General features: G+C 50.1%; 8 protein-coding genes across 8 annotated transcripts; 2 read left to right on the top strand and 6 right to left on the bottom strand.

Annotated features, from left to right (window-relative positions):
- Window positions 1-801: 801 nt before the first annotated feature.
- On the bottom strand, window positions 802-3,450 carry QC761_116510 (uncharacterized protein). Its single transcript, XM_062874921.1, has 2 exons — window positions 2,128-3,450; window positions 802-2,067 (listed from the first exon to the last, which is right to left on the bottom strand). Exons 1-2 carry the CDS (start codon window positions 2,680-2,682, stop codon window positions 1,057-1,059), a joined length of 1,566 nt encoding a protein of 521 aa, XP_062738132.1. The 5' UTR covers window positions 2,683-3,450; the 3' UTR covers window positions 802-1,056.
- A 4,067-nt stretch (window positions 3,451-7,517) lies between these two features.
- QC761_001640 (uncharacterized protein) lies at window positions 7,518-8,375 on the top strand (the record flags this gene model as incomplete). The annotated part of the gene is made up of 1 exon (XM_062872018.1): window positions 7,518-8,375. One exon carries the CDS (start codon window positions 7,518-7,520, stop codon window positions 8,373-8,375), a length of 858 nt encoding a protein of 285 aa, XP_062738131.1.
- Window positions 8,376-10,286: 1,911 nt separating this feature from the next.
- On the bottom strand, window positions 10,287-12,676 carry QC761_116500 (uncharacterized protein; the record flags this gene model as incomplete). The annotated part of the gene is made up of 2 exons (XM_062874920.1): window positions 10,287-12,451; window positions 12,525-12,676. 2 exons carry the CDS (start codon window positions 12,674-12,676, stop codon window positions 10,750-10,752), a joined length of 1,854 nt encoding a protein of 617 aa, XP_062738130.1. The 3' UTR covers window positions 10,287-10,749.
- Window positions 12,677-14,010: 1,334 nt separating this feature from the next.
- QC761_0018440 (uncharacterized protein) lies at window positions 14,011-14,433 on the bottom strand (the record flags this gene model as incomplete). The annotated part of the gene is made up of 2 exons (XM_062872046.1): window positions 14,011-14,147; window positions 14,385-14,433. The coding sequence occupies 2 exons, from the start codon at window positions 14,431-14,433 to the stop codon at window positions 14,011-14,013; spliced, it is 186 nt and encodes a 61-aa protein (XP_062738129.1).
- Window positions 14,434-17,750: 3,317 nt separating this feature from the next.
- Window positions 17,751-18,032, bottom strand: QC761_116493 (uncharacterized protein; the record flags this gene model as incomplete). The annotated part of the gene is made up of 1 exon (XM_062874919.1): window positions 17,751-18,032. The coding sequence occupies one exon, from the start codon at window positions 18,030-18,032 to the stop codon at window positions 17,751-17,753; it is 282 nt and encodes a 93-aa protein (XP_062738128.1).
- A 1,077-nt stretch (window positions 18,033-19,109) lies between these two features.
- On the top strand, window positions 19,110-21,347 carry QC761_116490 (uncharacterized protein; the record flags this gene model as incomplete). Its single annotated transcript, XM_062874918.1, has 1 exon — window positions 19,110-21,347. The coding sequence occupies one exon, from the start codon at window positions 19,110-19,112 to the stop codon at window positions 21,345-21,347; it is 2,238 nt and encodes a 745-aa protein (XP_062738127.1).
- A 13-nt stretch (window positions 21,348-21,360) lies between these two features.
- QC761_116480 (uncharacterized protein) lies at window positions 21,361-22,442 on the bottom strand. Its single transcript, XM_062874917.1, has 3 exons — window positions 22,414-22,442; window positions 21,817-22,324; window positions 21,361-21,759 (listed from the first exon to the last, which is right to left on the bottom strand). The coding sequence occupies exons 2-3, from the start codon at window positions 21,958-21,960 to the stop codon at window positions 21,496-21,498; spliced, it is 408 nt and encodes a 135-aa protein (XP_062738126.1). The 5' UTR covers window positions 21,961-22,324; window positions 22,414-22,442; the 3' UTR covers window positions 21,361-21,495.
- A 446-nt stretch (window positions 22,443-22,888) lies between these two features.
- QC761_0018400 (uncharacterized protein) lies at window positions 22,889-25,036 on the bottom strand (the record flags this gene model as incomplete). The annotated part of the gene is made up of 2 exons (XM_062872045.1): window positions 22,889-24,280; window positions 24,338-25,036. 2 exons carry the CDS (start codon window positions 25,034-25,036, stop codon window positions 22,889-22,891), a joined length of 2,091 nt encoding a protein of 696 aa, XP_062738125.1.
- Between the last annotated feature and the right edge of the window lie 1,005 nt (window positions 25,037-26,041).

The following is a 26,041-nucleotide window of genomic DNA, read 5'->3' as shown; positions in this document are numbered from 1 at the left end:
CTAGCACTAGGCAGCAGCATGCGGGGACAGGTCCACTATCTGGTCCCTAACCCTTGATCTCGGAGCAAGGTGCCTAGGTACATCAATAAGAAATTTGCAGTTGAAATTCAACAAAAAGGGCCCAGTGGCGCAGTGGTCTTGAGTGTTTATCACATAGCATTCTATTGATAAAATTACCCGGAGTGCTTAGCGTTCTATATCTGCATGGTTCGAGTCCAATGTCTGTCACCTCTTGCCGATGTCCCCCCCCGAGCACCACTTTCATCTGATTCACTTTCATTTGTTTTTGATTATGACCATGTAAGTAGACAGTTGCACGGTATCGGTTGCCTTGAGATGTTGATTTTTTTCTTATTGTCGTTGAAGAATACAAGCAAGCGCACCGCAGTAACCCGTGCAAACGAAGGGCATCGTCAGCTCTCCTGGTAGTAAACGGCTTTCTGGCGTGTGTAAGCTGTCAAGATAAAGTTGTTCTGCGTTTGCAAACGGTACTTCAACAATCACAAGCGACGAGTGTATCATCCAAGCCTCCAGATAAATAATCAAGTTTGCATGGTAAAAAAGAAAGCTTGGGCGGTGATGAAAAAGGACTGGGTAATGATAAAACTTTTGAGGGTTGGGCTCAAATGAGGATAATCTGTCTGTCATGTAAGAGCTGTCTTAATCATTTGTGTTACTGATTACGGATATTAATTTTTCCTATAGGTCATTAGGTATTTCCTCGCCGAGTCATATTCTTTTCTTCTGTGGGCTTTTTTCCCTGTTCACCAGGACTGCATCACTGCATCGATCTATGTGATGCAACAAATATCACCATATTAACACAAGACAAGTACCGCTATGCAGTATCCGAGGAAGTCAAACAGATAAAAAATGTACGAGTGACATATACGAGTCGCTTGTGTGACATTGCTATGCTTAACTAACAAAGTAAATCTAAATAATCGTGGCTACGGCATAAGATGAGCAATGTTGCTGCGCATGGTATCCCAAACAAACTAAAAAGAAAAAAACGCGAGCAAAACACACCTGTTTCATGAGTCACTATAGTATCGCTTAGTTGGGAGTAGGAGTGGGAAGAGCCTCATCGTCCTCTTCGTCTTCCACGTCAGTCTCAACGGGAGGCTCATCCTCCACGTCGGTGTCAGTGGGCTCAGCATCCACGGCAGTGGACACAGGTGTGGGCTCCTCATCCTCCTCGTCACCGCCGGGGAGAGTGGAAGTGGGAGTTGGGGTCTCAGTGGTAGCAGTGGGCTCCCCATCGTCCTCTTCTTCAGCAGGAAGGGTAGGTGTAGGAGTAGGTGTGGCAACAGTCGATGTCGTGGTTGGGGGAACAGTAGCATAGTACAGGTTCAACCGGTCAACAGCACCGCAGAGCTGTGTCGAGTCACCGGCGCACCGGAAAGTGCAATCGCTAGCAGGTGCGACCTCTCCGTAGAGGGTGTTGCCACAGAAGCATTCCCTGCCGAACTCGACACCAAAGAAGTTGAAGTCCTCGCAAATGGCGGCGCATGTCTCGACAGTCATGTTGTCGCTACGCTCCACGACATCGCGAAGGGAGCGGTCGCCAACCTGATCGGTCCAGCAGGCCTGGTAGTTGAAGCCGGGGACGCTGAGCGGGCTTTCCGGATCCGGGAGACACTGGGCGTTGGAGTAGACGTTCAACCTGTTGGCATCGCCGCAGACCTGGTTGTAGTTGCCGGCGCAACGCATCGCGCACTCGGCCTGGGGAACCTCCTCGGCTGTTGGCTCCAGTGTGTCACCGCAGTAGCATTCTTCCGCAAATGAGACGCCGAAGTAATCATATCCGGAGCAGGAGGCCGCGCACTTCTCCAAGGTCATCTGTGAGTCGTAGGTGGTCTTGCCTCTGAGCGAACGCTGACCAACGGCATCGGTGAAGCAGCCAGTGTATTCGAAGTCGCCAACATTTTCAGGGGAAGGAAGAGGGGATCCCCAGACATTGATACGGCCGCCGGCACCGCAGAGCTGAGAGTCGTCTCCGGAGCAAGGGAATGAGCAATCTGTTTCAGGGGCAGGGTTCTTTGGCTTGGAGTTTCCACACCAGCACTACAGAGACGAAGTCAGTGTTTAACTCTAATATTTATGCAGGGCAACGACAAGACTTACCTCTCTGCCATACTCGAGACCAAAGTAAGAATAGTTGGAACAGTGGGCAGCACACTTCTCAGCTGTCATATCACTGGCGCCCAGGAGGTTGTTAGGGAGCACACGGGGTCCCTCGTCAATAAAGCAACCGAGGTAAGGTGTGCTCAGGGTGGCGGGGGCTCGGGGAACGTAGAGTCCGTTGGTGTAGAGGTCGACATGGTTACCGGCGCCACACTTCTGTGCTGGGTTGCCAGCGCACTGCATAGAGCACTGGGTATCACTGACGGGCTGGGCAGTGTAGGAGTTTCCGCAGTAGCACTCACGGCCAAATTCGAGAGCAAAGTACTTGTGCCTAAAGCAGAAGGACGCACAGCTCTCGATGGTCATGGCATCACTGGCGTAGGTAGAGGCGGACAGAAGACGTTGGCCATTGACGTTGCTGACGAAGCATCCATTGCGGGTTGACGAAGTGCCCTGGCGTTTGAAGACATTGCCGTGTGGGACGGCCTGAGAAGCGGCAATAAGGCAAAAGAGAGACACAGCCCGCAGACCAGAAGATGAGCGAGTGGAAGCCATTGCTAGATTGTCTTGTACAGTTAACAAGAGGCAATGCGGTGCGGTGATGATGAGAGCGCTGGGGGTCCGAGATTATGGATGATAGCAGGGAAGGGGCACTGCCCATTTATCTGTGTTGATTTTCCACCCTCATCGAACCTCTGTTGCTCTTGGGGGACTTGGCTGACAAGCTGCAGGAGGGAAATTGGAGTTCGATAGTGTCGACTCCATCATCATTCAAGGTCAGGGGTCTGGGGCGCGCCACCTCGCGTGTCTTGCATTCTGTGGAGTCGGCGCCTCCCAGCGCCGCACATGACTGTGGAATGCAGCACAAAACCGGTCAATAAATCTGATTTCCATAATCTCTTCCTTACAAGGTGGCGTTTATGCCAGAACTATTGGGGAAAATAAATTCGTGCTGGTTGTGCAGCAAAGCTGTAGCTGCTGTGGGCTGGGCTCGGACGTCGTGGTCCCAAACGGGGATAGACGAGACGGAGCTGTGGATTCAGCTGGTGCTGGAGACTAGCCCTAGCCGGATTCGGAACGGGCGGACGAACTCGACCGGACCGTTGGGTCTAGGAATCTAGAAGAAATCGTAAGACAGAAAATTCCAGGCAGTCGGATTCTTCGTGTGATGTGTCTTGCTGGAATGCCGCAAGGGGCCAGATGGAACTCTCATCTTCGAGGGATGATAGACCTGATCGGTGGTGTTTGACTCATCCCAAAGACAGCGACAAACACTGATAGAAAGTAAACATCGCCAACAAAACACAGGCTGAAACCTTGACAAGATACTGTCACTGTCAAAGCTCCCCAAAAACGTAGGAAACCGAAACAAGCTTTTTTCTCGGACGAGCGACCGGTGCTGCCCCACAACAACAGCAATTGGGAGCTTCAATTGGCTGCAGTCCGCTAGCCTAGTGGGTCCCACAAACACGATGTCGTCCTTAATTGGACCGCAGGGACCCGCCATCTCGTGAGAGCCAGCTCCACTTTCCACTTCATCGAGAATTGGGCCAATCTTGTGATGCACACGATGCTACCATGATCCAGCCTTGGGAAAATCGGCTCGAAAGATCCTGCCGAGGCCTCGTCTGACTCTTTCTGCTAGTGTCTCGGCTTTGTGGCTTCTTTGTGTCTTCTGGATGTTCTATTCTTGTTCATCACATTCCTCAGCAATCATGTCTGGCCCAAGCACATGGTCGACGATCCAGATGACTCGATGTCTCAAATACCATCCCCGAAGAATGGGCCCAGCATCAGCAATGATCTGTATTTACTAGTCAAATATGTTCCCTTGCCTCGTGTCGGCGATATGCTCTCGGCCTTCTGTTGGCCCAGGCCCTCAATCAATGTCTCGGTGCCTTCATCGAGTCTGAGGATTCATCCCAGAACGTCATAAAAAAAGCCAACCCGGAGCCTTATCAGTGACTTATGACTCGAGTATGTGGTTATTTGGAAGGTGAAGAAGTCTGATGAATGTGGCTGAGGTCACCAGGAAGTTCCAGGGCAGTGCACTTGGTTTTCTCCCCGAGCCGACATTTTTAGGATTTCCTCACCGCCAGGTCTGCCAGGAATAAAAGTCGTAATAGTCTAAAGCCTTACCTTAAGTTCAAGTTTCTCCGACGATAGCCACGGCACTGGGGTTCCTTGCTTGACTCTTTGGGAAGCAAGCACTGGGTTAAATCGTGACACGCACATGCCACCTCCAGTAGGTGCGTCAGGAATGGGTAAGGGGTATTGGGGAAGACTTTCGATGGAAGGACACGAAACAAATCAATAATGTTGGTTCTTTTAATCTAGTATCTTTTCAGATCAAGTCCTCGGCCATTCTCTCATTTATACTTTGAAAAAGTGTACCTGAGAATGTGGAACTTCTACCCTGGATAAAGAAAGCAAGTGGGTAGGAATGTCTTGATTTTTCAGCCGAGCACATCTGAATTTAGTCAATTAAAAATTACAATAGCTCACCCAAGGAGTGCCAAGGTTGATTAAAGACGTGATTTTTTTGATGCTTCTGTAACGGGGCTTCCGGTGCAGTGGCTTAGGTCGGGGGTGGTATCCCTTAATTGATAGGTGCTACATTGAGGGTTTGTTCTTTCGGTAGAGGCAGGCAGTAGTGACTCTCTGCGGGTGGAGCTAATCCTCAAATATAGAGCACAATACTTAAATTAGATTTTGGGAGCAGTAATTCAACAAAATCAGCCTGATGGTGTAGTAGTTTGAGTGTTCTGAGTTAATCCCTAGTTTCCAGGTCACGAGAAGTCAACCCGCAGTATCGGCCGGTATTGTCTTGGTTCAAATTCAGCACCAAACATTTTCTTTTAGTAGGTAACCCTTTTTTTATCCTTCCGTGATAAGCTATGGATCTTTGGCCCTTATTTATAACATCTTTTAAAGTTGAGAGCCGGGTATTCTCCCCACCCATACTCTCAACGAAAAATATAATTGCGGCTCTCTAAACACATAGCAAAGCAAGACATACACATTTCCTGGCTCTGATCTACAACATGACACAAGTCACCCAACATTATCGAGGTATCTATCACTGATACTGATACTATTGTTGATGTTCGCTTTTCAGTTTTTGCATTGATTGCAGGCCTGTTCCGGTACTTCTCTGCTCTTTGCCTTCCTTCGGCTCGCTTCATTATGTGCCTTACTCCCCGCCCCATTTGGCGGTATTATGTAGGACTAGCCCATCGGTGCCCATTTCAAGTAGAATTATCTGGTTATTCTTCCATCTCCCCCACAGTTAATGAGAAAGATCAGTGCGTCCATTCGGGTTTAAATCGATAGCTAGATGGGTGCTTGTTAAGGTTATCCACGAACCTCTGGTCTTATCTATCATGTATCGTCTTTAATTATCAATGAGCGCCTGATATTTATAAATAGGTAATCAGAATACCTGTGATAGCCTACCCAAGTATTCTTCCAGACCCAATATGTATCTTCTAACTTACGTTTGGGCGATATTCGTCGCACGGAAATATCTCCAATCGTTTTGTGGCATGGCCGGTCCAGAGATGGTGCTACCCATACTGCGATGGCTTAAAAGCTGACAAATCGACACCAGAGGCAGCAAACCGGCATGTATTATGTGAGTGACACTTGAAGCACGACCCCAAGGACCCCATAACAGCAACCAAGAGCAACTGACGACAATGACCTTGGTGATGTGGCCCTCCATGGTTCTTTCCGTAGAGTTCAGCTTGTGTCGCCCTCCTCCTTCCTCTTTGCTTATCTCCCTTTGGTCTTACTGGTTATCTCTGCCTTTCCACACATTTCTTCAATGGAATTAATGAAAACTCTTTTCTCCTATTTGCTTCCCATTCTTTTGACCCACTTTCAAACGAGAGGCGTTTTGTTCTTGCTCTGCATCTGCAATCGATGGACAAGCCTTACAGCAGCTCCTATCAACACAGCGCCTTGTTTTGGGTTGGATAGCGTCTGGTACAAAAGCAGCAGTTCAAGGAGGGTCTGCAGGCCCAGAAGATCCTGCTCGCGGGTGACGAGCTCGGCAAGGACTGACTGGGCATTGTTCATGTACCCCTTGAAGGCCGTTTCTGCCTCGGCAAAGCCCATGTCCTGGATGGGTGTGGTGGGGATCCAGGACCCGAGCGCCAGCACGATATTGACGGCTGCCCATGCGGCACGGGTGCGACGGGCGGGGTTAGGTGTAACCATTCGTGTAACATGCGCATAAAGTCCAGCTGACAGCACATACTCTGAGCTGAGGGCTAAAACTGAGTCCGTGGTAGATTTAGATGAACAGTTGGATGGGTAGATTAGCCAGTTCAAGCCCAAAATAATTATATAACGTTCTATCTTTCTTTTTGTGTTTTCCTTTTTCAGCCTTGTATTAATATGCCGGTTACGGTGTTGTGTGCATGTCACGAGCTGGTTTTTTTCCTTCTGTTTTTCCTCTTCCCTTCCTTTGTTGAATTTATACAGGTCATTTTGTGCAAGCTACCTAAGATTAACAGCAAGTCCTCCACTGTCATTTAGGTTGGTTGCTATAATAAATCTAATTGTTAGTCTAGACTACCCCATTAATAGCTTTATAATTGGCATTTAGGCCAGCCCCAACAACCAAGGTGGTTGGCTTATGCACTTTCCTGGTGTAGTGCTAGGTGGACAGCCTGATAATTATGTGCGCTGGTATAGACCAGGCAAATGAGATTATATGTAGCACACTAAAGTGAACATTTATACCTAGGTACAATTACTTACTTCAGCATGATCAAGCTAGTTCGGACTTATCAGTGTTATTAGATCAGTAGAACCAGAAGAGTGTGAAAATGGCGGCCGTGATATGAAACACATGTACTTATGGCGGTGAAGAAACAAAGACTCTCGCCTTGACGACAGACCTGTATTTCCCAATGGTTTCAACTTAGTAGATAACATATGATACAGTGCAAAGGAGATTACCTTGATCAGTCAAGCACTTTGTTTATGGCTGTTGGAACCTACCTATTTTTGACCTTACTTATCGCGTGATTTGACCGTCTTGCAGGCGCCAGCGACAAATTTGGACCAACCCCGCCGACGGGGCGCTTGCTTGCAGAGGGGGGCTCACTCCATGAATTACCAGCGCTTGTTTGTCACAAAAGCGGCTTTACGGTTCACTGTCTTTTGCATTTGCCCCTCTTGTTCTCACACGCCTTCTATTCTCGGGGTGCTAAAGTAAAGTCCGTTACGTCCCTGGGCCGCCAGCTTTCACAATCTTCTCGCCTTGACAAACTTCCAGTCCTCCTTTTTCTTAACCTGGTCAAACTCCACTTCGCATTCCACACGTGACACGGCCATATCAAGCTCGCCGTCTGTCAAACTACATCGTTCAGAAGCCAGCCATGACCGACTTTGGACCCATCCATGTCGTAGAGCCTCGCGCTCCGCACGCCCACACCATCATTCTCCTTCACGGCCGTGGTAGTACCGGCGAAGAATTCGCCAAGGAGCTCTTTGAGTCCAAGCTCTCCACCGGCAAGACACTGCAAGAACACCTCGGATCCTGGCGCTGGGTCTTCCCGTCGTCGGCTGAGTTGTGGAGCACGGCGTTTGAGGAGGACATGCCGGCGTGGTTTGAGGCGCACTCCCTGACGGACACCACGGCGAGACAAGACTTGCAGATGGCTGGGATCAGGGACTCGGTGCGCTACCTGACCCGACTGCTCGGTCAAGAGGTTGACAGGCTGGGAGGTAGCTCTGGCAAGGTGGTGCTGAGCGGAATCAGCCAGGGAGGTGCTATCGGGCTGTGGTCTTTGCTCTGTGCGGGTGCCGACGGCGCAGCCGGACGTCTGGGGGGATTTGTCGGGGCGAGCGCTTGGCTCCCGTTCGCTGACGAGCTTGAGCGGCACCTTGGCCGGGAGGCTCAGGCGCAGCAAGACACCATCCGGGCTGCTGACACCGGAGAGGTTGACTCTGATGCTTTCCTGGAGGAGTTGGCTGGCGCGACACGGGGGACGCTACGGGAGCCGAATGCTTCCCAGCAGGGCTTGTTGTCAGTTCCAGTGTTCCTGGGCCATGGGACGGACGATGCTTATGTGGATGTCAGTTTGGGGCGGCGGGCAGCTGTTGTTCTGGGCAAAATTGGCCTAAGGGTTGAATGGCGCGAGTATTCAGGGGCAGAGCAGGAAGGACACTGGCTTAAGGAACCGGAGGAGCTGGACGATATCGTACGGTTTCTGGAGTCCATATCAGCCGTCTAGTGCGCATATAGCCGAGATACGATTGAGCGGTTGAGCAATTTGCTTGCTTGTTACAACTTGATGCTGTTTAGTAGACAACTCACCAACTCCTCCGAATAAGTCATATCATCAAACATTATCCTGCACCTCGCCATCAGCACATCCAACTCAATCCCAATCTTCTCAAACCGCTGCTTAAACCTCCTCGTACTAGTCGCGAACTCCCCCCATCATCATCATCATTCCAAGACTGATACAGCCTCTGCTCCTCCTCCACCTGCGTAATCATCTTCTCCAGCAACCCCTTCGTAGTCCTCACCTCCTCCTGCGCCATCTTCGTCTTCAGCCGACAATTCCTCAGCTTCCTACTCAGCTTAAAATCCCTCTTCGCTACCGGCGGGGCATCCCGGTCCAGCTTTAGCTCCGTAATAGCAGCAGTGCATTCATACACAGCATTCTTAACAATCTCCTGCATCCTGTCCTTGTGCAACTCCGCAAAGCCCTACTCGCGCTTATACGCCAGTTTTAGCTCGATGTTTGCTAAATTTCTCACCAATCGAAAGCTTTACTTGGCCAGCAACGAATGCCCCCGGTTTTCGCTGAATGCGAGGCCCACACAGGCGTGTATGTTGAGGATCATGGACGACACCCTCAAGTTTGGCAGGGTTGGATCATTACTCGGTGCCAACTATCGTGTTGCGGACTGCAAAGAGAGATGGCAGGACTTTTTGAAGGAGTTGAAAGTCACCGGAGATATGACCGTCGAGGATAGTGACTCGGACTGGACATCTGGGTCTGAGGAGGAGAGCGATCTCGGTAGAGGTATGTGTTTACATCAGGTTTCCAATCACTCAGGGGAAGCTAATTAACACATGACTGGACTTGTCACCAGATTCCCCGTTCAGCTTCCCAGGTCGGTCACCGATGTGGTTGCAACCTTTCGGGATTGCTGTGTTGTCTTGGAAGAGTGGCCTCGCCATGAAGGTCCCAGCCAAGTCCAGGATAACTTGATGAGCAGTGGAGAAGATGCCGGGGACACCGATCACGATAGTCTTTTCGTCACACCGTAAGACCGGCCTTTCTTTGTTTTGCTATTTGCTTTTCTTTTTGTATGTATCTTTGTATTGGTTTCGGTTTGCCAGATTCTGACTCGATAAGTAGCAATCAACGATTTAAGCAGTCCAGTAGTGAGGACGATTGGGCCTGGGGATTTGGGGGCCTTGGAAGATTATTGTCAATTTGATTCGGCCAAGGTCAAGATAGTCAACTCGAATTGTAGTAAAAGAAGGGCTGGAAATTTCACCAAGTTACAGTCAAGTATCGAATTATCTATTCAATATCGCCTTTCCGTTTGTCATTAAATATTTTGTAACAATTAATGATATCATTAGTCACCAGCATCCCCGTACCTTTAAATCGTTGGCCACAGCTATTTATTTTGAACTCTTTTTTAGTTAACCCAAGCTAACGATTACTCTAGAACAAGCCGTTAGACCTTGGGAACCATCTTGAGCAAAACTTAATTTTCAATTAATTTGATAACAGAATCCTAATACCCAAGGGCACTTGCCACAACCTTGGCCTCAAGTCCTTTGCAGCCAATCCCAAGCGGATGCAGAAAGTTGACCTCAAGCGTGATGGCAACATGAATAAAAGGGTAGATAATATCAAAAGCTTCCCCAGCTACCCCTATACCTTCCGGAGCTAGTCGCCGACCGGGCTACTGCACCTTGGCCATCATTGTCGATTTGCTTTGGCTGGATCAAACTTGAACGATCTCCAAGCATACATCTTCATAAACCATCAATCCCAAGGCAGCAGTGCTGGGATGTGAAACCTTTTGAGCCTCAATCTAGAGACATCTGTTCTCAGCGTGGCGGTTATGCTAGGGGTTAGTGGCCTATCATAAACGTCTTCAACCCTAAATCAGGATGAACAAGCATCGATTTATGCCTTTCAGAGAACATATATTCTATTATATTTTGATAAATCCAAAGCCACTTACTTGTTTGGCTTGTAGGTATCAAACAGAAAACCAACACATAGAGCTGAGATGAGTCAATCCGCCACCAAACGATGACAACTAGGCTGACGCCATAGATCAAAGAAAATAGAACAGTAAGGTAAGTAGTACTTTGCGGTCGGGGATCTCACCCCAAATCCATCAAAGACTGTTGGGTATCTGCAGGAGTACATGTATGTAAAGTGAAAAAGAAAATGCGTTTTGCTGTCCGTTCCCATTCCCATTCCTGCCAAACCCCACCGGAGGGCAAGGCCATTATTTTCCAGCCCAAGTCAACAAAACATATTCAAAGAAAAGAAAACGCTGATGAGCGTGTATGGCGGGTGTCCAATTCAGAATGTGCAATATCTCTCTCTTCCATTTGTCACACCCTCAAAAGTGCAATGCCGGCCAAAGCATCGAATAATCTCCCGACATATCCCGTACCTCCGAGTCCACCGTTCCCGGCCGCTTATGCTCCGTCTCATCCTCCACATGATGATGTTCCCCATGAAACTCCTCCACCATCTGCTTTGGAGGTGGTTGCGCACAAGTCGCCCCAGTAGCCAAGTCTTCGATCCCATGCTTATCCTTCTTATGTTTCTTGAGATTATCCAACCGACTAAACGTCTTCGTGCAACCCACCACATCACACGACAACCTCAACCCTTTGTGTGTGTTTTTATGCTTCCGTAAATACCCCTTCAAATTCTCCCTCACGCCTCGGGGCTTCCATTGGCACTCATCACAGACTAGATCCTCCGGTGCCGGCTCAAAGGGTGTTCGCAGCGACAGAGAGTGAGGATCGTGGTCTGTCTGCGGTGACAGGGAATCCACATGGCTGGCGTTTGTCCCTGGTGAGTTGTAAACCGGCGTCATGCCTGCTTGCATCGATTCGTGGCTGAGAGCTCGTGACATCGGATGGGCGGAGGATTGCGGGATCGGGAAGAACGGTGATGCGTGTCGACATGGCGAGGTGGGCGTTGTAAGACCGCTTGTGACGTCTCTAGTCATCATTCCATCAATGGCACCAATCGAAGACTGCATCTGGAAGCAGGTACCCGATCCTGTGGTAGTAGGCACTGCTCGGGCTGTTTCGATTCCAAGCTTGTTTCCCCACCAGCCGTGGTTCAAGCTTTCATTCGATACCGGCGAGCGAAGTTCGGTTGGTGTTAGGTCTGCCCCGTTCATGTTTACGGGTTCATCCAACACCATTGCGGAGGGTGGTGGCTGGGCGGATACTGGAGATGGTATTCCATTGAACGATGCGTGTGTACCAAACATATACTGCGGTTGCTGTTCCATAGTTGTTGGGACCTGGACAGACGCCACAGGAGGTGGGAATCCGTTCAAGCTAGGTGTGAACAGCGTGGTCTGAGAAGTGTTTTGGGAGATCGCCTTCGAAGAACCGGTGTCCAGTGTAGATGAAGGTGTAACAGATGGAACCCCTGAAGGCATGTTCCCAAGTTGGTCAGCACTAAACCCTGGCCAAAACAAACCATTGCCATCGATTGCTGGTACACCCGCAGGTAGCAAAGGTGGCTTATGGTGAGTGGAAAAGTCCGTGGGATTTCCGTGGCCATGGGCTTGGTAATGCAGATGATGCTCAGAACATCGGCTTGTAAATGTGGTGCTTGGGGTTGAGGACGCCGCGGTACTCGGCCGACTGTCCATCGAGTACTCGGTCTTGAAATGGATATCCGGGGCGGGATTTTGTTTGCGCGGATCTCTTTTGGTCAGAGTAGCAAAACCCTTGATTTTCGAACCAAGACTCCGCTTCCTCCGCACCTGCCCTTGCTCATTCCCAGAAGCTTGCTGTGTCTTCACGGCCGCCCATTGTTCCCATTCCTTATCGCTGGTGGGAAATGTGTGCCAATGGTTACACTTGTCGCAGGTGAACTCGCCGGTCGAAACCTCCGAGCAGGATAGGAGGTGTTGAATGAGTTGGAGCGGCCCGGGGAAGGGCCTGTGGCACCTCGTCATGGGGCATGCATAACTCTGCCGTGGTTGATGAGAAGAATGCTCGACGAGTTCCCGAATGAACATGAGCACCATACGTGCCACTGCGCCATTCTGTATTATATTTTCCTCATACCTAGACGGTGGGTGCAAGTTAGTTCTGTCAGGGCGTCGAGGACGAACGGCGAGCAAGGGAGACGGTCACTTACGGGCAAGTCGTCACGCAGTGATCCATCATCGGCGGCTGTGTTTGTGGAGGATGCATGGCATGGTGATGTTGGTGATGGTGATGGCCAGCGTGTATAGCTGCCGTCGAGTAGAGTCCGTCATGGTGCATTGCTCGATGTTGAAAATCCGACATGGGAGCAGGCGCAACGTGGCTGGCTCGCGGGGTGCATAGGCTGCATCACTGCATCGTGGAACCAGACCAGACTAGCGGGATCCCAGAGAGGAAAGGTAGAGGGTCGCGTCTCGGCCTTTTAGGGGATCAGGAGCGCCTTGAGAACACGGACGAGGGGGAGAAAGACAGTGTAGAGTCGCACAAGGTACAACGCCACGGGGGAAAGGGCCTTCTTGTTCTCCACGTTCTCCACGGACGGCTCCCGCTGTTCTGGATGCACACAACAGACAGTACCAGACACCCCCCCAGACAGGCGCGGCAGTTGTGTTGACAGTGTAGTACCCGCCGTCAGGAGCGGCGGCCAAAACCAGGTGCGCAGCGTACCACCACCGGAGCAGCCCCAGTGTCAAGTCTGGTGCTCTGCAACTCTGCACCTCTGCCACCTGCTGTCAAGTCGTCCCAGCACAGAAGTGACAGAGGACCAGTGGATGTCGGGGCTGGCCGCTGAGGTGAACTAGCGGAATTGACGTCAATTCATCTAAATTGCCATGCAATCAATCCGATGGATTTGACCCAAATTTGGCAGATGAAGACCGGGAGGTACGTAGCTATCGCGGGAAGGGCCTGGTGTATATGGAGGAGAGTGGAAACTGTATCGAGACTGTAGTGAAGGTGGAGAAAAGGGGGCCAGTGAGGCAGCGAGTAAGAAAAGGGGGCTGAGGGGTTGGGGGACAACGGAATCTGTAAGTATGTAGTTAAGCCCCAAGAGCATAGCCAAGCAGAGAAAAACTGTACAAATAAGTCGCAGATAGAAAGAGCCCCTCTCGCTGGGATGTTGCTGGGCAAATTGTGATGTGTGTGGGTTGGTGAGGTGGGACAGGCGAGGAGGTATGACGGCGGGGAGATGGGGGACTACTACTAGCGACTGGTTGGTGGACTTGGCATCGACTCTGTATCGTGGAATAAAATGCAACCTGGCTCCGATGGGCACTGGAAGTTGTGATCGGACTCGGGTGAGGTGTTTGGCAGACGAAAACGGTTGGACGGTGATATTAAGTTGGTTGCTTCAGGTTTAGATGACAAGAGAGTGAATGGGCGGCTTTGCAATAAAGGACCGTGTTGTCCCCCCGTCTTTTTTCTTGCGAGACCGAAACCTGCGCAGCTAACGCAGAGCTGTGATTGATCAGATTGATTGCCGCGCCCGTGTATGGTGCGAGCATGCGAGGGGTTTGCTAAGTTAATGCTGGGTAGTGCTCGGCCAGAATAGCCGGGAGACGTGTCTGCCGATGCTGGATGGGGGCGCAACCTCAACAGCAAAATGTCAGGCAGCCGTTTCCTGTCCAGGTGAGCACGTTCTAATAAAGCGGTTCCCACACTTTCAATTTCGAGAACATGCAGCAAGAGCACCTCGTCCGGTCCACGGACCATCCAATGCACAACTTCCCCTTCCCTGACATCCCGAGTTTCCCGACAGCGACATGGATGACCTCAGCTGTGAGGAATTGACTGTCAGCGAGTTGTTCCTCACTTAGTTCCTCGCCATAGCCATCCCCATATGATCCATCAAGGTTCTTGCAGGGGCGCAGGGAAAAGAGCGGGTTGTGCTCTTTCGGCAGAAAAGGGTATTCGGTGGTTAAGCGTAGCGAGACGAGCAACTTTATGTTGGTGTGTACGGAGTACCTACTGGAGAAATTATCGGAGCCAACTTCTATTCCCACATCCCGCTCACCAGGTCCAGCCAGCAGCCAGCAGCCAGCCCGCCGACGCTCGCCCACCATTGCGATCACCAGATCCTCCCGAGCGGGCACCGAACCCTTGGAACGAGACCGACCACGATGAGGACCTCCCCCTCCAACGTCAAAAGAATATGGCGGGCGTGGGATGGAAAGCAGCCAAGACAGAGCCAAGCCGTCGTCGTCGTGGGCCTATTTCCCGACTTGTTTTTCTTTTGGTTCGCAATGCCAGTCTGCCATGCAGCCCCAGTCAGTTCGTCTTATCGGTCAGAGCCCGCCTGCTGCGCACCCCTAGCAGGTAACTGCAACTGCGTCGATGCCAAAATTGGAAGCTGTGGATAGGCTAAAAAGGTGGGAAGGTGAACAGCGACACGGCCCAGGCTAAATTGAATTCTCTCCTCGCTAACAAGCAAACCGTCTCTTGGCAGGAAGCACTTCCCCAGAGAAAAAAGGATTAATGTAACCTACTCCAACTCGTGTCATTATTTGCCGACGATGGTGCCGCTTTCCGGGCTGAGTTTCGTTGCGGTTCGTGCCCGAGATGCCCGGCGACATGTTTTGCGGAGACCACGCGGCATTCAAGGCCTGCGCTTGGGGCCATAAATCTCTCTTGCATCATTTTGCATCTATTTCCTGGATTCTCTCTCGGGTGTTGTCTCCGCGGTCTATACTCTCCGTTAGCAACGGGTGTGGCTCGCACTATTGAGATGGTTATTTAGTGGTGGATGGAGTCCATCCGATGGACTGGTGAGACGGCTGCTCTACCAGGAAACTTACCGATGCAGCTCAAAGCGGTTGACCACCATGATCTTTCAAGCCAAGAAATGTGTCAGCGAACAACTGACTCTCTAGGAAGGTAAAAGGGGCCATTGTCTCTTTGAGGTAGGGATCAAAATCCGGCAAGGGAACGTCAACATGTGGCCGTTGTGTAATGACGCCAACGGTCATATACATATTGCAACAGCAACAATTTAACTTTCTGGGCATCCTGTATGTGATAAGCCTTAAAACCCCCTTCCCAATTGGGGCTGTTTGAGGATGTCTCGGTCTCTGTGCGTCAGGCCCGAAACGATGGCATGTACACATGCTCGGTTTTTTCAATGGATATAGCAGGTGGTGGTGATCCCCATTCAGCACCATCCTCGACGACAAGCATGTGTCACAAGCGCTTCAATCAGACGCAGCTGAGCCCACCGGGGAGCTTAACCCGGCTGCACCCTATCATATATCCACCAGAACTTTCAGTCATCCACTATCCGTCTAAGCAATCTATGAGCAGCAGAAGCGAGAGACAGCGGCTCAGCGGAATACGCGGACTTGGGGAAGACATGTAACATTACATTGCTTCCTCTTCCGTCCCTCCTCGTTGACATTGTGAGGATTACCCATCATGTCTCGTGATAGGGTTCGGATGGTGAAGGCTTGGAAGGGCTTGTATAAACGCCATGTCAACCCTGCAGCAATCAGCACATGGCAAACAGGCAGCTAGAAAGTGATTTCGGTTTTGTTATTGATCTAGCCTGCGGCCCTTCCAGAATCGCGGCATCATTAGGAAGAGTAAGCCACCGTCGTGATGGTTTCCTCTGATAGTCAATAGCGACTCGCATAAGGACGCCTTAGTAAACTGGTCTCTAGTTTTAGAATGAGAGGGTTCACGAATCTGCCTCGTTTAAACCGGACATGACCGCTCCGAGCGATGGTATTCAGCTTGCTAATTTAAACAGTCCTACCAAGCTGATGGATGCCTGGCTTTCCAGAAGATTCACCGCCCTATGCTACTCCTTGGCAGGGCTGGCTGACTAGCGAGAAACCCACACATCTCTTCATATCGTTGGTATTTTGATGTTGTCCCTCTACTATCAGCTGCGTTGTTGGAGGGCGAATATTACTGCTCCAAGGCACACACTGTGACAGCTATCCCACCCTTGAGAATTGGTGATTGATAATGGAGTGTTGAAACGGAATGGTACAGCTACGAGACTCGGTATTATCAGCTGTAAGGTGACTTCCCACCCTTAATGCCTGTAGGTTGAATTGCATGCGCATGCGGGAAATGCCAAGCTCATGGACTGCTTCGTAGATAAGGACTTTGTGGACTTTTCAAGTAGATCGGTTGCCGCAGTTCTACATCTATCTATTCCGGCCAGGTCAGTCTATTGGATCGACAGTGGGGGTAGGCGAAATGGTGGTTACGCGTCATGATAGTCTTGTCGTTGCCCTGTTCCTGGGGGTTGATCTGGGTTAGGTTTGCAACATTCGCTGATCACTCACAAGGCATCAGACGATTCAGCAGCCAAATGTGTAATTTTTAATTGGATTAGGAACCTCCCTTAGTAATCACGAGACCCACGTGCATATCAAAGCTAACTAGGTACCTTATCCTCCTCATGATACAACCTGCCGACATGCTTTCCAACTCGAACTTCTCTCAAACAGTATTCTTCCCATGTTAAAGACAAACCACGAACCAGAACTGCGGAATCTGATGCCTATGTCATATAAGTTAGCAATCATGAAACCCTTAAACAACGAAGTTGACGTGCGGCAGAGACACCACAATATGTCACGCTATTGCATGACTGTCCTTTTTTGGTACAAGAGAAAGCACTGTGTACCAGAAAACAAACGAGAGAAAGTCTCACTGGGTAACAAACAGAGTGTCATCCGAGTCCGAGTCTTCCTCCTCAATCCGAAACTCTGTCTGGGCTGCGGTGGCAAACCGTTGCAGAAACTCGTGATCATCACGCACTGCAACGCGAAGCCTCGTGAATATGTCTGGAAGGACATTAGCGGTGACGTCGAAGTCCGCGAAATGTTGCAAGATAGCTGGCATAGCATCTGCCAGCCCATCCGCGAGTCTCGCAACATCGGGGTTGTACGGGATCCATGTCGCAGTATTGTGACCTGGAAGTGAGTCATGGTAGCTATAGCCTATTGCACTGACATAACTAAAACACTGAGGACATTTCTCATACCTTTGTTGGCATTGGGGCCCTCAATGATAGCGCCGCTATCTTCAGACTCTGAGTCCATATCCGTATCGACGATATTCACATTGGCTTTCGTGCTTTGCATAACCGCATCGTTGCTAGTCTCCCCAAAGGTCATATCAGGATCTGTGAGCCAAGCCCTGAGGTTGCCGGTGTCTTTAACATGCTGGAGGAACAAATGCCATCTTTCGCGGCAGTCGGCATGTCGATATAATGCGCCAAGTGACGGGTCAACGTCTTCCACCTCTGATAAGCCGTCAACCAACTCGAGGAGGAGTTCTTGATCATCGGTTAAATCTTCAGTGTATGCCGGACCCTCCTTTTTATCGAGATAGTCAGCCCTGAGGGCAAGAAAGTTTCTCTCAATGCCCTTCAAACCTGCATAGAGGCGCGGGTTGCCCAGTGCATGGGCAACCACCTTTGAATACTTGTGCTCTCGCTACCCCGAACATTAACAAACCAGTATAGGCACCGAAACACGAGCGCCAGATTCCGAAGTATCAAAGTGTCTTGACTATCACATGGGCGCAAAAACCCCGGACTCTGAAAAAAGTCGCCAAGCTCCTTTTTCACCCACACTCTGCGGTCCCCAAAACCAGGCCAAAGGGAACAGAGATCAAAGCTTTCGGCATGCTTGGCGAGAGAGGCGGACATGGTGAATACTGCTAAGCTGGGATCGTCAGTACAAATAGATTGCTGTGGTAGCTGGGATAAAAAGAAGGCCGTTTGGGAGCGGGAAAAGGGCGCGTGTAAGAGGAAGCAGTGCGCCTGGGAGAGATTTGAAAAAAAAAAGAAGAAAAAAAAGAAACCACGGGGTCACGAGAACTACAAGGCAAAAATAAAAACATTCTATCTGTATTGTGTGTGGGGCAATATTTTGGGCAGATATCTCCATCGTTCCTTCCTCCGTCAAGCTAAGGAGTCGTCTTCCAAGCAACAACCAGTTTGCGGAAAGAGCCACTGGCACAACTGTTCCGACCCATCATTTACTTAGAAGGCACAAAGAGATGATAATCTGTGGGCTCGAGCCTAGGCAGTGTCGGTGCCAGCGCTGCAGGTAATTCCATCCTAACATGGATGCTATGGGTTAACTGGGACCACCGCTCAAGACCGCCAGCCATGTGGCGATTTGTTGAAAATAAAACCTGTAATATACATCTACAGAGCACCTGTCGTTCTTACAATTTTTAATGCCCACCAAGACTCTTTCTGAGGAATTCCACAGCCCGTTGATGACCGCAGGCCTTTTGCTTCGATGGTCATTGATTGATTGGGCTTTGTTGCTTGCGTTGCTTGGCCTAAGCAACTCTGTGAGTTTGACATACGAACAAACCTCCATTGCCTTGGTCTGATTTATTTTACATAGCGCCATTAATCTTGATGTAGCTCCAAAATAAATTATGTATGGTAAGGTCTCCTCTTGACCAAAATATGTGTGTTACACCGTAAGTTGCATACTTGAAAACCTCGATTTACATCCCCAAAGAACTCGATGAAGATATTTAACTTCGAGAAAGTCGGTTAGAGACAGCTGGTCCCCACCTAATAAGCGCAAAGAACTTTCAATGCTTATCGTACCGGACAATATGAGGTTCAAGGCCTAGTGGAAGATAGGAGCACGTCATACAATCGCCAAGCCTTACCGCAGCCCTGATTCTACCACATGTATTACAGAGCCAATAGCATGACTTAGGTTGAACAATGAGACCGTGCACCAACACACATGGCGCCATGTCGCCAACCACCAACCCCTGGTTTTTGTTGGTGATATTCTCGCCTCATGAATCCTATAAAGTCCCAACTTGCCAAAGAACGACCAGCGGACTTTGCCCAACCTCCTTCGCACGCGGACCACTGCCCTCAAACGCCAGTTATATCATCGACAGTTTTTCTTCTTATCTTCCTCAATCAAAGTCCCAAGTAATTAATTTCTCGCACACCGGCAACGGCAAGTTAAACACCATGTGCGACAGCTGCCGCAACCTCATCCCAGAGGACCCAGAGTTCTCTCCCGGTAGCCAATACAAATGGGTCTGGGAATCCGACACAGACTGCGAGATTTGCCAGTTCATTTGTAGCACCGCGACATCAATTCACCCTGATCTAGGCTCAACCGACGACCTTGAAGCATGGGTGCGTCTAGATAAAAGACAGAACCGGTTCTATTTCGACTTCTCCGGCGGGTATGCCCTGCAGGTTTATGTCAAGCTCGGTATATCTCCCATTTGCTCTTCCTCATCAAACAAACAATTGTCTAATTCTGATAATATTTTTGTAGACTACGAACCTGATGAAGGTCGTGACCAGCCAGGACTCACCACCGAGGATCCAATCGAATTCACAAGAAGATGTCTTGAAGAGTGTGAAGAAAACCACCCTAAATGTTCCCAGCGCACCTCAGATCTCCAGCCAACACGCCTCATCTACTGCGCCGAAGGTGCTGATCAGCTCCAACTCGTGGACAGTGACGACATTGGCGACGTTGAATACGTCGCTTTAAGCTACTGCTGGGGCTCGGACGGTCTCTTCAGAACTACCCTAGACAACATCGACGAGTTGAGAGAAGGGTTTGACCTTGAAACCCTGCCGCAGACACTTCAAGACGCTGTAGATGTCACACGCCAGTTGGGGATGGAGCACATCTGGATTGATGCAATCTGCATCATCCAAGACGACACAGCTGAGTGGGAGCAAGAAGCTGGCAGGATGGCAGAGGTGTACGGGAATGCACGGGTTACTCTCGCTGCCTTGTCTGCGTCTACGGTGACGGAGGGGTTTCTTCACTGGAAAAGAAATCCACCGGTGGTGACCTGGGAGTTGGCTGGTGAGGATGGTGAAACGTTTCTGCTGGTTGGGAAAGAGGGAGTGAAAAGTGGCTTGCATCCCCAGAGTTTGGACCGCGATAACCCGTGGCCGGGTGTCGGCAACTTTGATGACTTCTTGGATCCAGTGCAAACAAGAGGATGGTGCTTTCAGGAGCAGGTACTCTCTCGCCGGTTCATAGGCTTTTCCAGCAGAGAGGTACAATGGCTCTGCAAGACCACCATGGGTTGCCAGTGCGGACCACTTGATCCCGACAGTGGAGGCAGCCTACGTCCCCGACCTCCCACCCTCACCATGCAAGACGATGCGTTTGCTTTCTGGGCTGAAATGATCTCCGGCTATAGCCGCAGAGCTCTCACCTATCAGAAGGACAAGCTGCCCGCGATCGCAGGTCTGGCCCGTGAAATCCAGAACACCACTGGTGCCCCTTACGTTGGTGGGATCTGGATAAAAGATCTGACACGCAGCCTGAACTGGGTAGCTCGCGAAGTGAACGATGTCTGGGCGTGTCCCGACACCTACAGAGCGCCCTCTTTCTCCTGGGCTTCTCTAGATTCTCCGATATCCATGGACCCCGAAGACTATCTAACTGGATATGTCGAGGTGCTGGAGTACTCTGTCGAGCCGAAAGGTCAAGATCCCCTTGGGGAGATCAACGCTGCCAGTTTGACCGTCAGTGGTTATGTGCATTCGGCCACCCTGATGGACAGTGATGACACCGCGGAGGGATTCGAATATGACGTCAGATTCAAGAGCAGCATCAGAATTGCCAGGAGGTACGCCATGGTTCGTCACGACACCAAGCTTGTCAGGGTTCAGATTGTGGACGCAGCCGGGGAAGTGCAGTGGTCTATCCAGCGAGCCAGAGAGGGGGAGATGCCAGGAGAGGAGGAGTTCAGACCTCAGGTGACTGTGCTAGCGCTCTGCTTGGGTGTGGATGAAGCAAACAGGGCTATTGAGTTTCTCATCCTGGCACAGTGTCCAAGTGACCTAAAGACGTGTGAAAGAATTGGGTCCGTGAGGGTCACCGAATCTGACCCACAGCCCGATTCTGAGGAGGAAGAGGAGCTCGAGTTTTGGAAGTTTGACGATTTTCTTGCTGAAATCACGGACGAAAACTACAAAACGACCCTCACATTGGTATAGTGAATGGTGTAGATTACATGAGAAGGTATGACAAGTGTCTTCATAAATTGATAACAGCAAGAGGGAATAGATTCGATTGGCATTGGGTAATTCACTTTGACCATGTCCAAACCTCCGCAAGTTCCCGTGTGAATGGAATATACCCAATCTATTTCTTCTTGCCCATGGCATCCTTCATGGTATCCTTCATGGAGCCCATACCCTCCTTCATGCTCTCCTTCATCGACCCCATGCCTTCTTTCATGCTCTCCTTTGTGCTGCTGCTGGATCCTTCCAAACCGGACTTCTTCGTTTTGCTGCCCGAGGACGGCATGCTTGACGAGGAGCTCTTCTTTCCCGAAGAGCTAGTATTCGCCAGGTGGACCTTCTCGGGGTGAGTTGTTGGCTCGTACATGGATCCGGGCTCGTGAAGCTTTGGGGCTGCCTGTTAGCCATGTCTCGGATTCTAACAAAAGAGCCAAGAACATACGTGGGCCTCTTCCTCGGCACGATCAATCAAATCGTGACACTCGACAGCCGCTTCATCTGTATACCCTGTCTCATGATGCTCGTGGTGCTTGTGAGGCTGAGTGGAACCCTTCTTCTGGGGGGCTTTCTCGTGGTGGCTGCTCATTGTGTTGGTTGATGGATGGAGGTTTCGTCTGCAGAGGTGGGTGGAAGATGAGTTCGAGCGATGAAGGAACAAAAGGCGACCTTACCACTGAAAGTTCATTTTAATATCCCCTCCATTTCCCCCTTCATCATTTTGAATGTGTCGTCATGCTGACCCTCTTCGCAACGTCACGGGCGCGAAATGCATGGGGTCTGGACGCGATCCGACCACCCAAACCCCACTTCGACTCGGACAGAGACCGTCATTTTTGAAAGGTTTACTGCGTTATTGTGAGGTGAGCTGCAGCTGTTTGACTCTCTTATGGCCCATGCACAGTTTGTTTGGCATGGCTGAAATGAAATGCTTGCAATGAGGCTGCAGGAAGCTGACGAAATGGCAATGCAGCTGATCAGATGATGCAAATCCCACACAGCAAGCAGCGGGCAGGTGAAGGTAAAACAAACAAACACCTACCCATTCTTCCAGTCAATGTTATGGTCTCGGATTTCTGTTCATCTAAACGACTGTGCATCTACCGGTCTTGGTTGAAGCAGCTTGCTGCTTCAACTCGGAAACTCCGATAACAAAAAAAGAAGAAGGAAAAGCTTTTCTGTGGATTCGAACCTAGGCGGTGCCGGCCGACACTGCAGGTGACTTCTCGTAACCTAGGCATATAGGGATTAACTGCGGAATACTCAAAACCACTACACTCCAACTCTCATTCATATACCCCAAACCTGTTTGTCAAAACTGTAATTGCGCAATTACCAGAAACAGCCCACCGCTCTCCGAATGAAGACAAATTGCAGAAAAAAGCACGTATTAAAATTGCCAACGAAGTCACTGATCCTGTTGCTAATCATACACAGAAGAGACCTAAGTTACTGACGAACAATCCAAAATAATTTCCAACATTGACTTCTTGATCCGTATGTTGATAGATGGTGGATCAAATTCCGGAATCATCAGGCAAAGGCGTCGGCGTGGACGTGTAAGACGCAGCAACCCAAGAGTCCCAACTACTGCACAGCGTAGCGGCAGTCTGCGCAGCGGGACTCGCCTTCGGCCACATGGCAGCAGCATCGGCCTGACGTTCCAGAATCTGCAGGGCCAGACCTTGGGAGGCATGACTGGCGATGTGGCAATGAAGGAGCCACGCGCCCGGGTTGTCAGCCTTGAAGGCAATGATGATGAAGCCGCTCTCAGGCATCAGCACCACATCACGACGAGGCGGGTTGATGAGGTTCAGATGGATGTTCTCAGGGACGTAGGTGGTGTTTTCGGCCTGTTGGAGGATGGCAAAGTCATGTCCGTGCAGGTGGATCGGATGGGCACTGGTATCCCCATCACGAGAATAGTCCACGGTGATGGCTAGCCATACCCAGTCGGTTTGGTTGGGGCGACCTTCGGGGTAGATTTCCCAGAGCTTGTTCTTGAATGGCTCGTCGTTATCCAGGTTGAGGAACACTGGGTCGCTGAAGTTGATCTGGAGTGGATTGGGGCCCTTGATACCCCCTGATACGTTTCTGAAAGAATAGGAGGCCTGGGGGAAACTCGGAATCGGATCAGCCGGTGGGCCGCTGACCACGGCCATGTGCTGAATCTTGCTTTCTGTTGACATGACATTGATCGGATCATCAACAACCCAGGGCAGCACGGGCCTCAAGCTGGTGGCAGTCTCATCCGAGCAGGCCATAGAAATATCTGTCCATGGTTTTGATTCTGGATCCTCCGTACTGCTCTTGTTGTAACGCAGAATTCCCGTTTGCATGTATGTCTCCTTGCTGTCCTTGTTGATGACCACACCAGCACCGCAGTTCTGGGCGACCCACGTTCTGATCCAGTAGTTTCCGTTGCTGTCAAGAGGCTGTTTGGTGTTGTTTCTTGGATTTGCTTCGACAATAACATTGTATCGTTGACCGATTCCAACCAGGATCGACGAGTTGAGGTAGGGGTAAATGGGAACGAAGTCAGCACTGACAATGGAAAGCAGGTGGTTGTCGATAGAGAAGATAAAGGTGGATCCAATCGAGGTGTTGATGAGTCGCAGCAGGTATCGTTTGGGACGTGAGTTCGGAACCTCGAGCTCGGGCGGCTCATCCTCATACACTTTGTCCGCTGTGAACGTAAGAGTGTAAGGCTTCGGAATCTCACTCGTGTTTTGAACTTTCCTTGCCCCAAATTTGGTCACGTTCCCGATACCATTCAGCAAGATGCTCTGGATCCATCTTTCCTTAAGCATGTTTCCAACTGGAAATAGGCTGCCATGTCTCCAGTCTGTCATCAGGAGCGGGATGTCTGCCGCCTCATCATAGGGGGCGCTGCTGGGGCCATGAAGAGTCTGCCATCAGTCGTCAGTGATATACCCGGATGTACTTTGAGCGAAAAGGTTGCGTACAATTGGTCCGACTGCCCCGTCACCATACTGTTCACTGTAATGGGAGTGATACCATGAGGAGCCATATTGCATCACCTTCCACTCATAGGTGAAAGTGCTCCCTGGTGCGATGGGGCACTGGGTGATTCCATTCACACCGTCCATGTGCATGGTGTTGAGCTGCCTAATGCCGTGCCAATGAATGCTGGTGCCGCGGTCCGGATTGAGATTACGGACATGGACCTTGACAGTATCGCCCCAGCATGCTTGGATCCAAGGCCCTGGGTACGTTTCATTGAAGACTGTCGCTCCATAAAATGTGTAGCCGTCGGCGGTGATGTTCCACTTGTCGACAGTGATGAAGTACTCGCGTGTTTTACCGGTTGGATAATAATTCTCATAGTCGCTGTTGATGTCGAATCTTTCTCCTGTCTTCTTGTTGACGAGCCAGCATGAGCGATCTTCAGGAGTCGAGCATTTTTCCCATCCAACCATCTTGCGGTAATCGCATTTGAAGTCGAAACCATTACCTTTGTCTTGTCGGTGGCCTGGTGGTCTGAAGTGGAGAGGATCTTTGGCTGTGGTAGGTACCAAGCTGGTCTCAACGTGCGAATGTGAATCTGTGAGCTGCAAAGGTGATTGAGAGCGGTCCAGTCCCTCATACGTTGATAGAGTCGTGACCCCAAGGAGACGGGCGACAAGCACCCAGAAACTCCCCATTGTGGTCAAGTTGTGCTGCGTCGAATGTTGTGATCTTGCTGACAGCTCAATCCTGACAGCGGGAGCCGGGCGAGAGATCATATAAAACAATGTGGCTGGTCATTTCATGTCGCGTCTGATATCTCCATCATGTCCCTGAGGCGCACCGTGCATGTCGACGGTGTTGACTTACGCGCCCATCAAGAGGGTCAGCCATGACCCAAACAACCAGCTGAACCCGGTGAGCTAGCCATGTGCGTTTGTCAGCTCTGCTCCCGCCGTACATTCAGCCAGCCAGAACGGGCGGCCAAGGCCGGAACGGTTAGCGTAGCTGTAGCAGAATCCTTAACTATTGGAAACAGAATTGGACTCTACCCAATTCAAGACCTCGCGTCCGGCCATGCATGAGTCGGAATCCGATTGTCGGCGTGTCGCACTATCAAGGAGCTGGGTGATATTGGGTCTGGTCACATTGTGCTCGTGCCAATTTGGGGAGGTCCTCCCGGCTGAGGTGGTCTAGAGCGAGGAGTCGATAACACTCGATTCTCCCCAGGAGAGTCACCAACTTCTCTCCTTGCTCGGATCTTGCCGGTTTCCGATTGCAAAATTGAGCCCAGTATAGAGTTGTGGTGTGGCTCTCCCTCATTGGGATCAAAAGGCTGTTGCCCAACAGAGATAAGATGCAGTAACTGTGAGTATCATAAGGACATATCGGCCGCAAAAGTCATTTTATTTATTCATAATTCATAAGTAGGTGTGTACCTATCAGGGTTGGATCGGAAGGCAAAGGCCGACTAGCTAGGCAAGCACCAAGTAAACCCTATCACTGGACAAAAACCTGGTTAAATATTTAATTTAATTTAAACTTATTAAGTTAACATTTTAATTATTATTAGTAATCATAATATATTAAACAAATAGTAAATTATATTTAGTATATAGTTAAAATAATAAACGGAGAAATAGCTTAACTAAAAATATTAATTTCCTAGATTACCGTTACTAATTTATGGTTATTAAATTAAA

The sequence above is a fragment of the Podospora bellae-mahoneyi genome (genome assembly GCF_035222275.1).
Source record: "Podospora bellae-mahoneyi strain CBS 112042 chromosome 1 map unlocalized CBS112042p_1, whole genome shotgun sequence".
NCBI lineage: Eukaryota > Fungi > Ascomycota > Sordariomycetes > Sordariales > Podosporaceae > Podospora > Podospora bellae-mahoneyi.
This window is presented reverse-complemented; position numbering and strand designations above follow the sequence as displayed.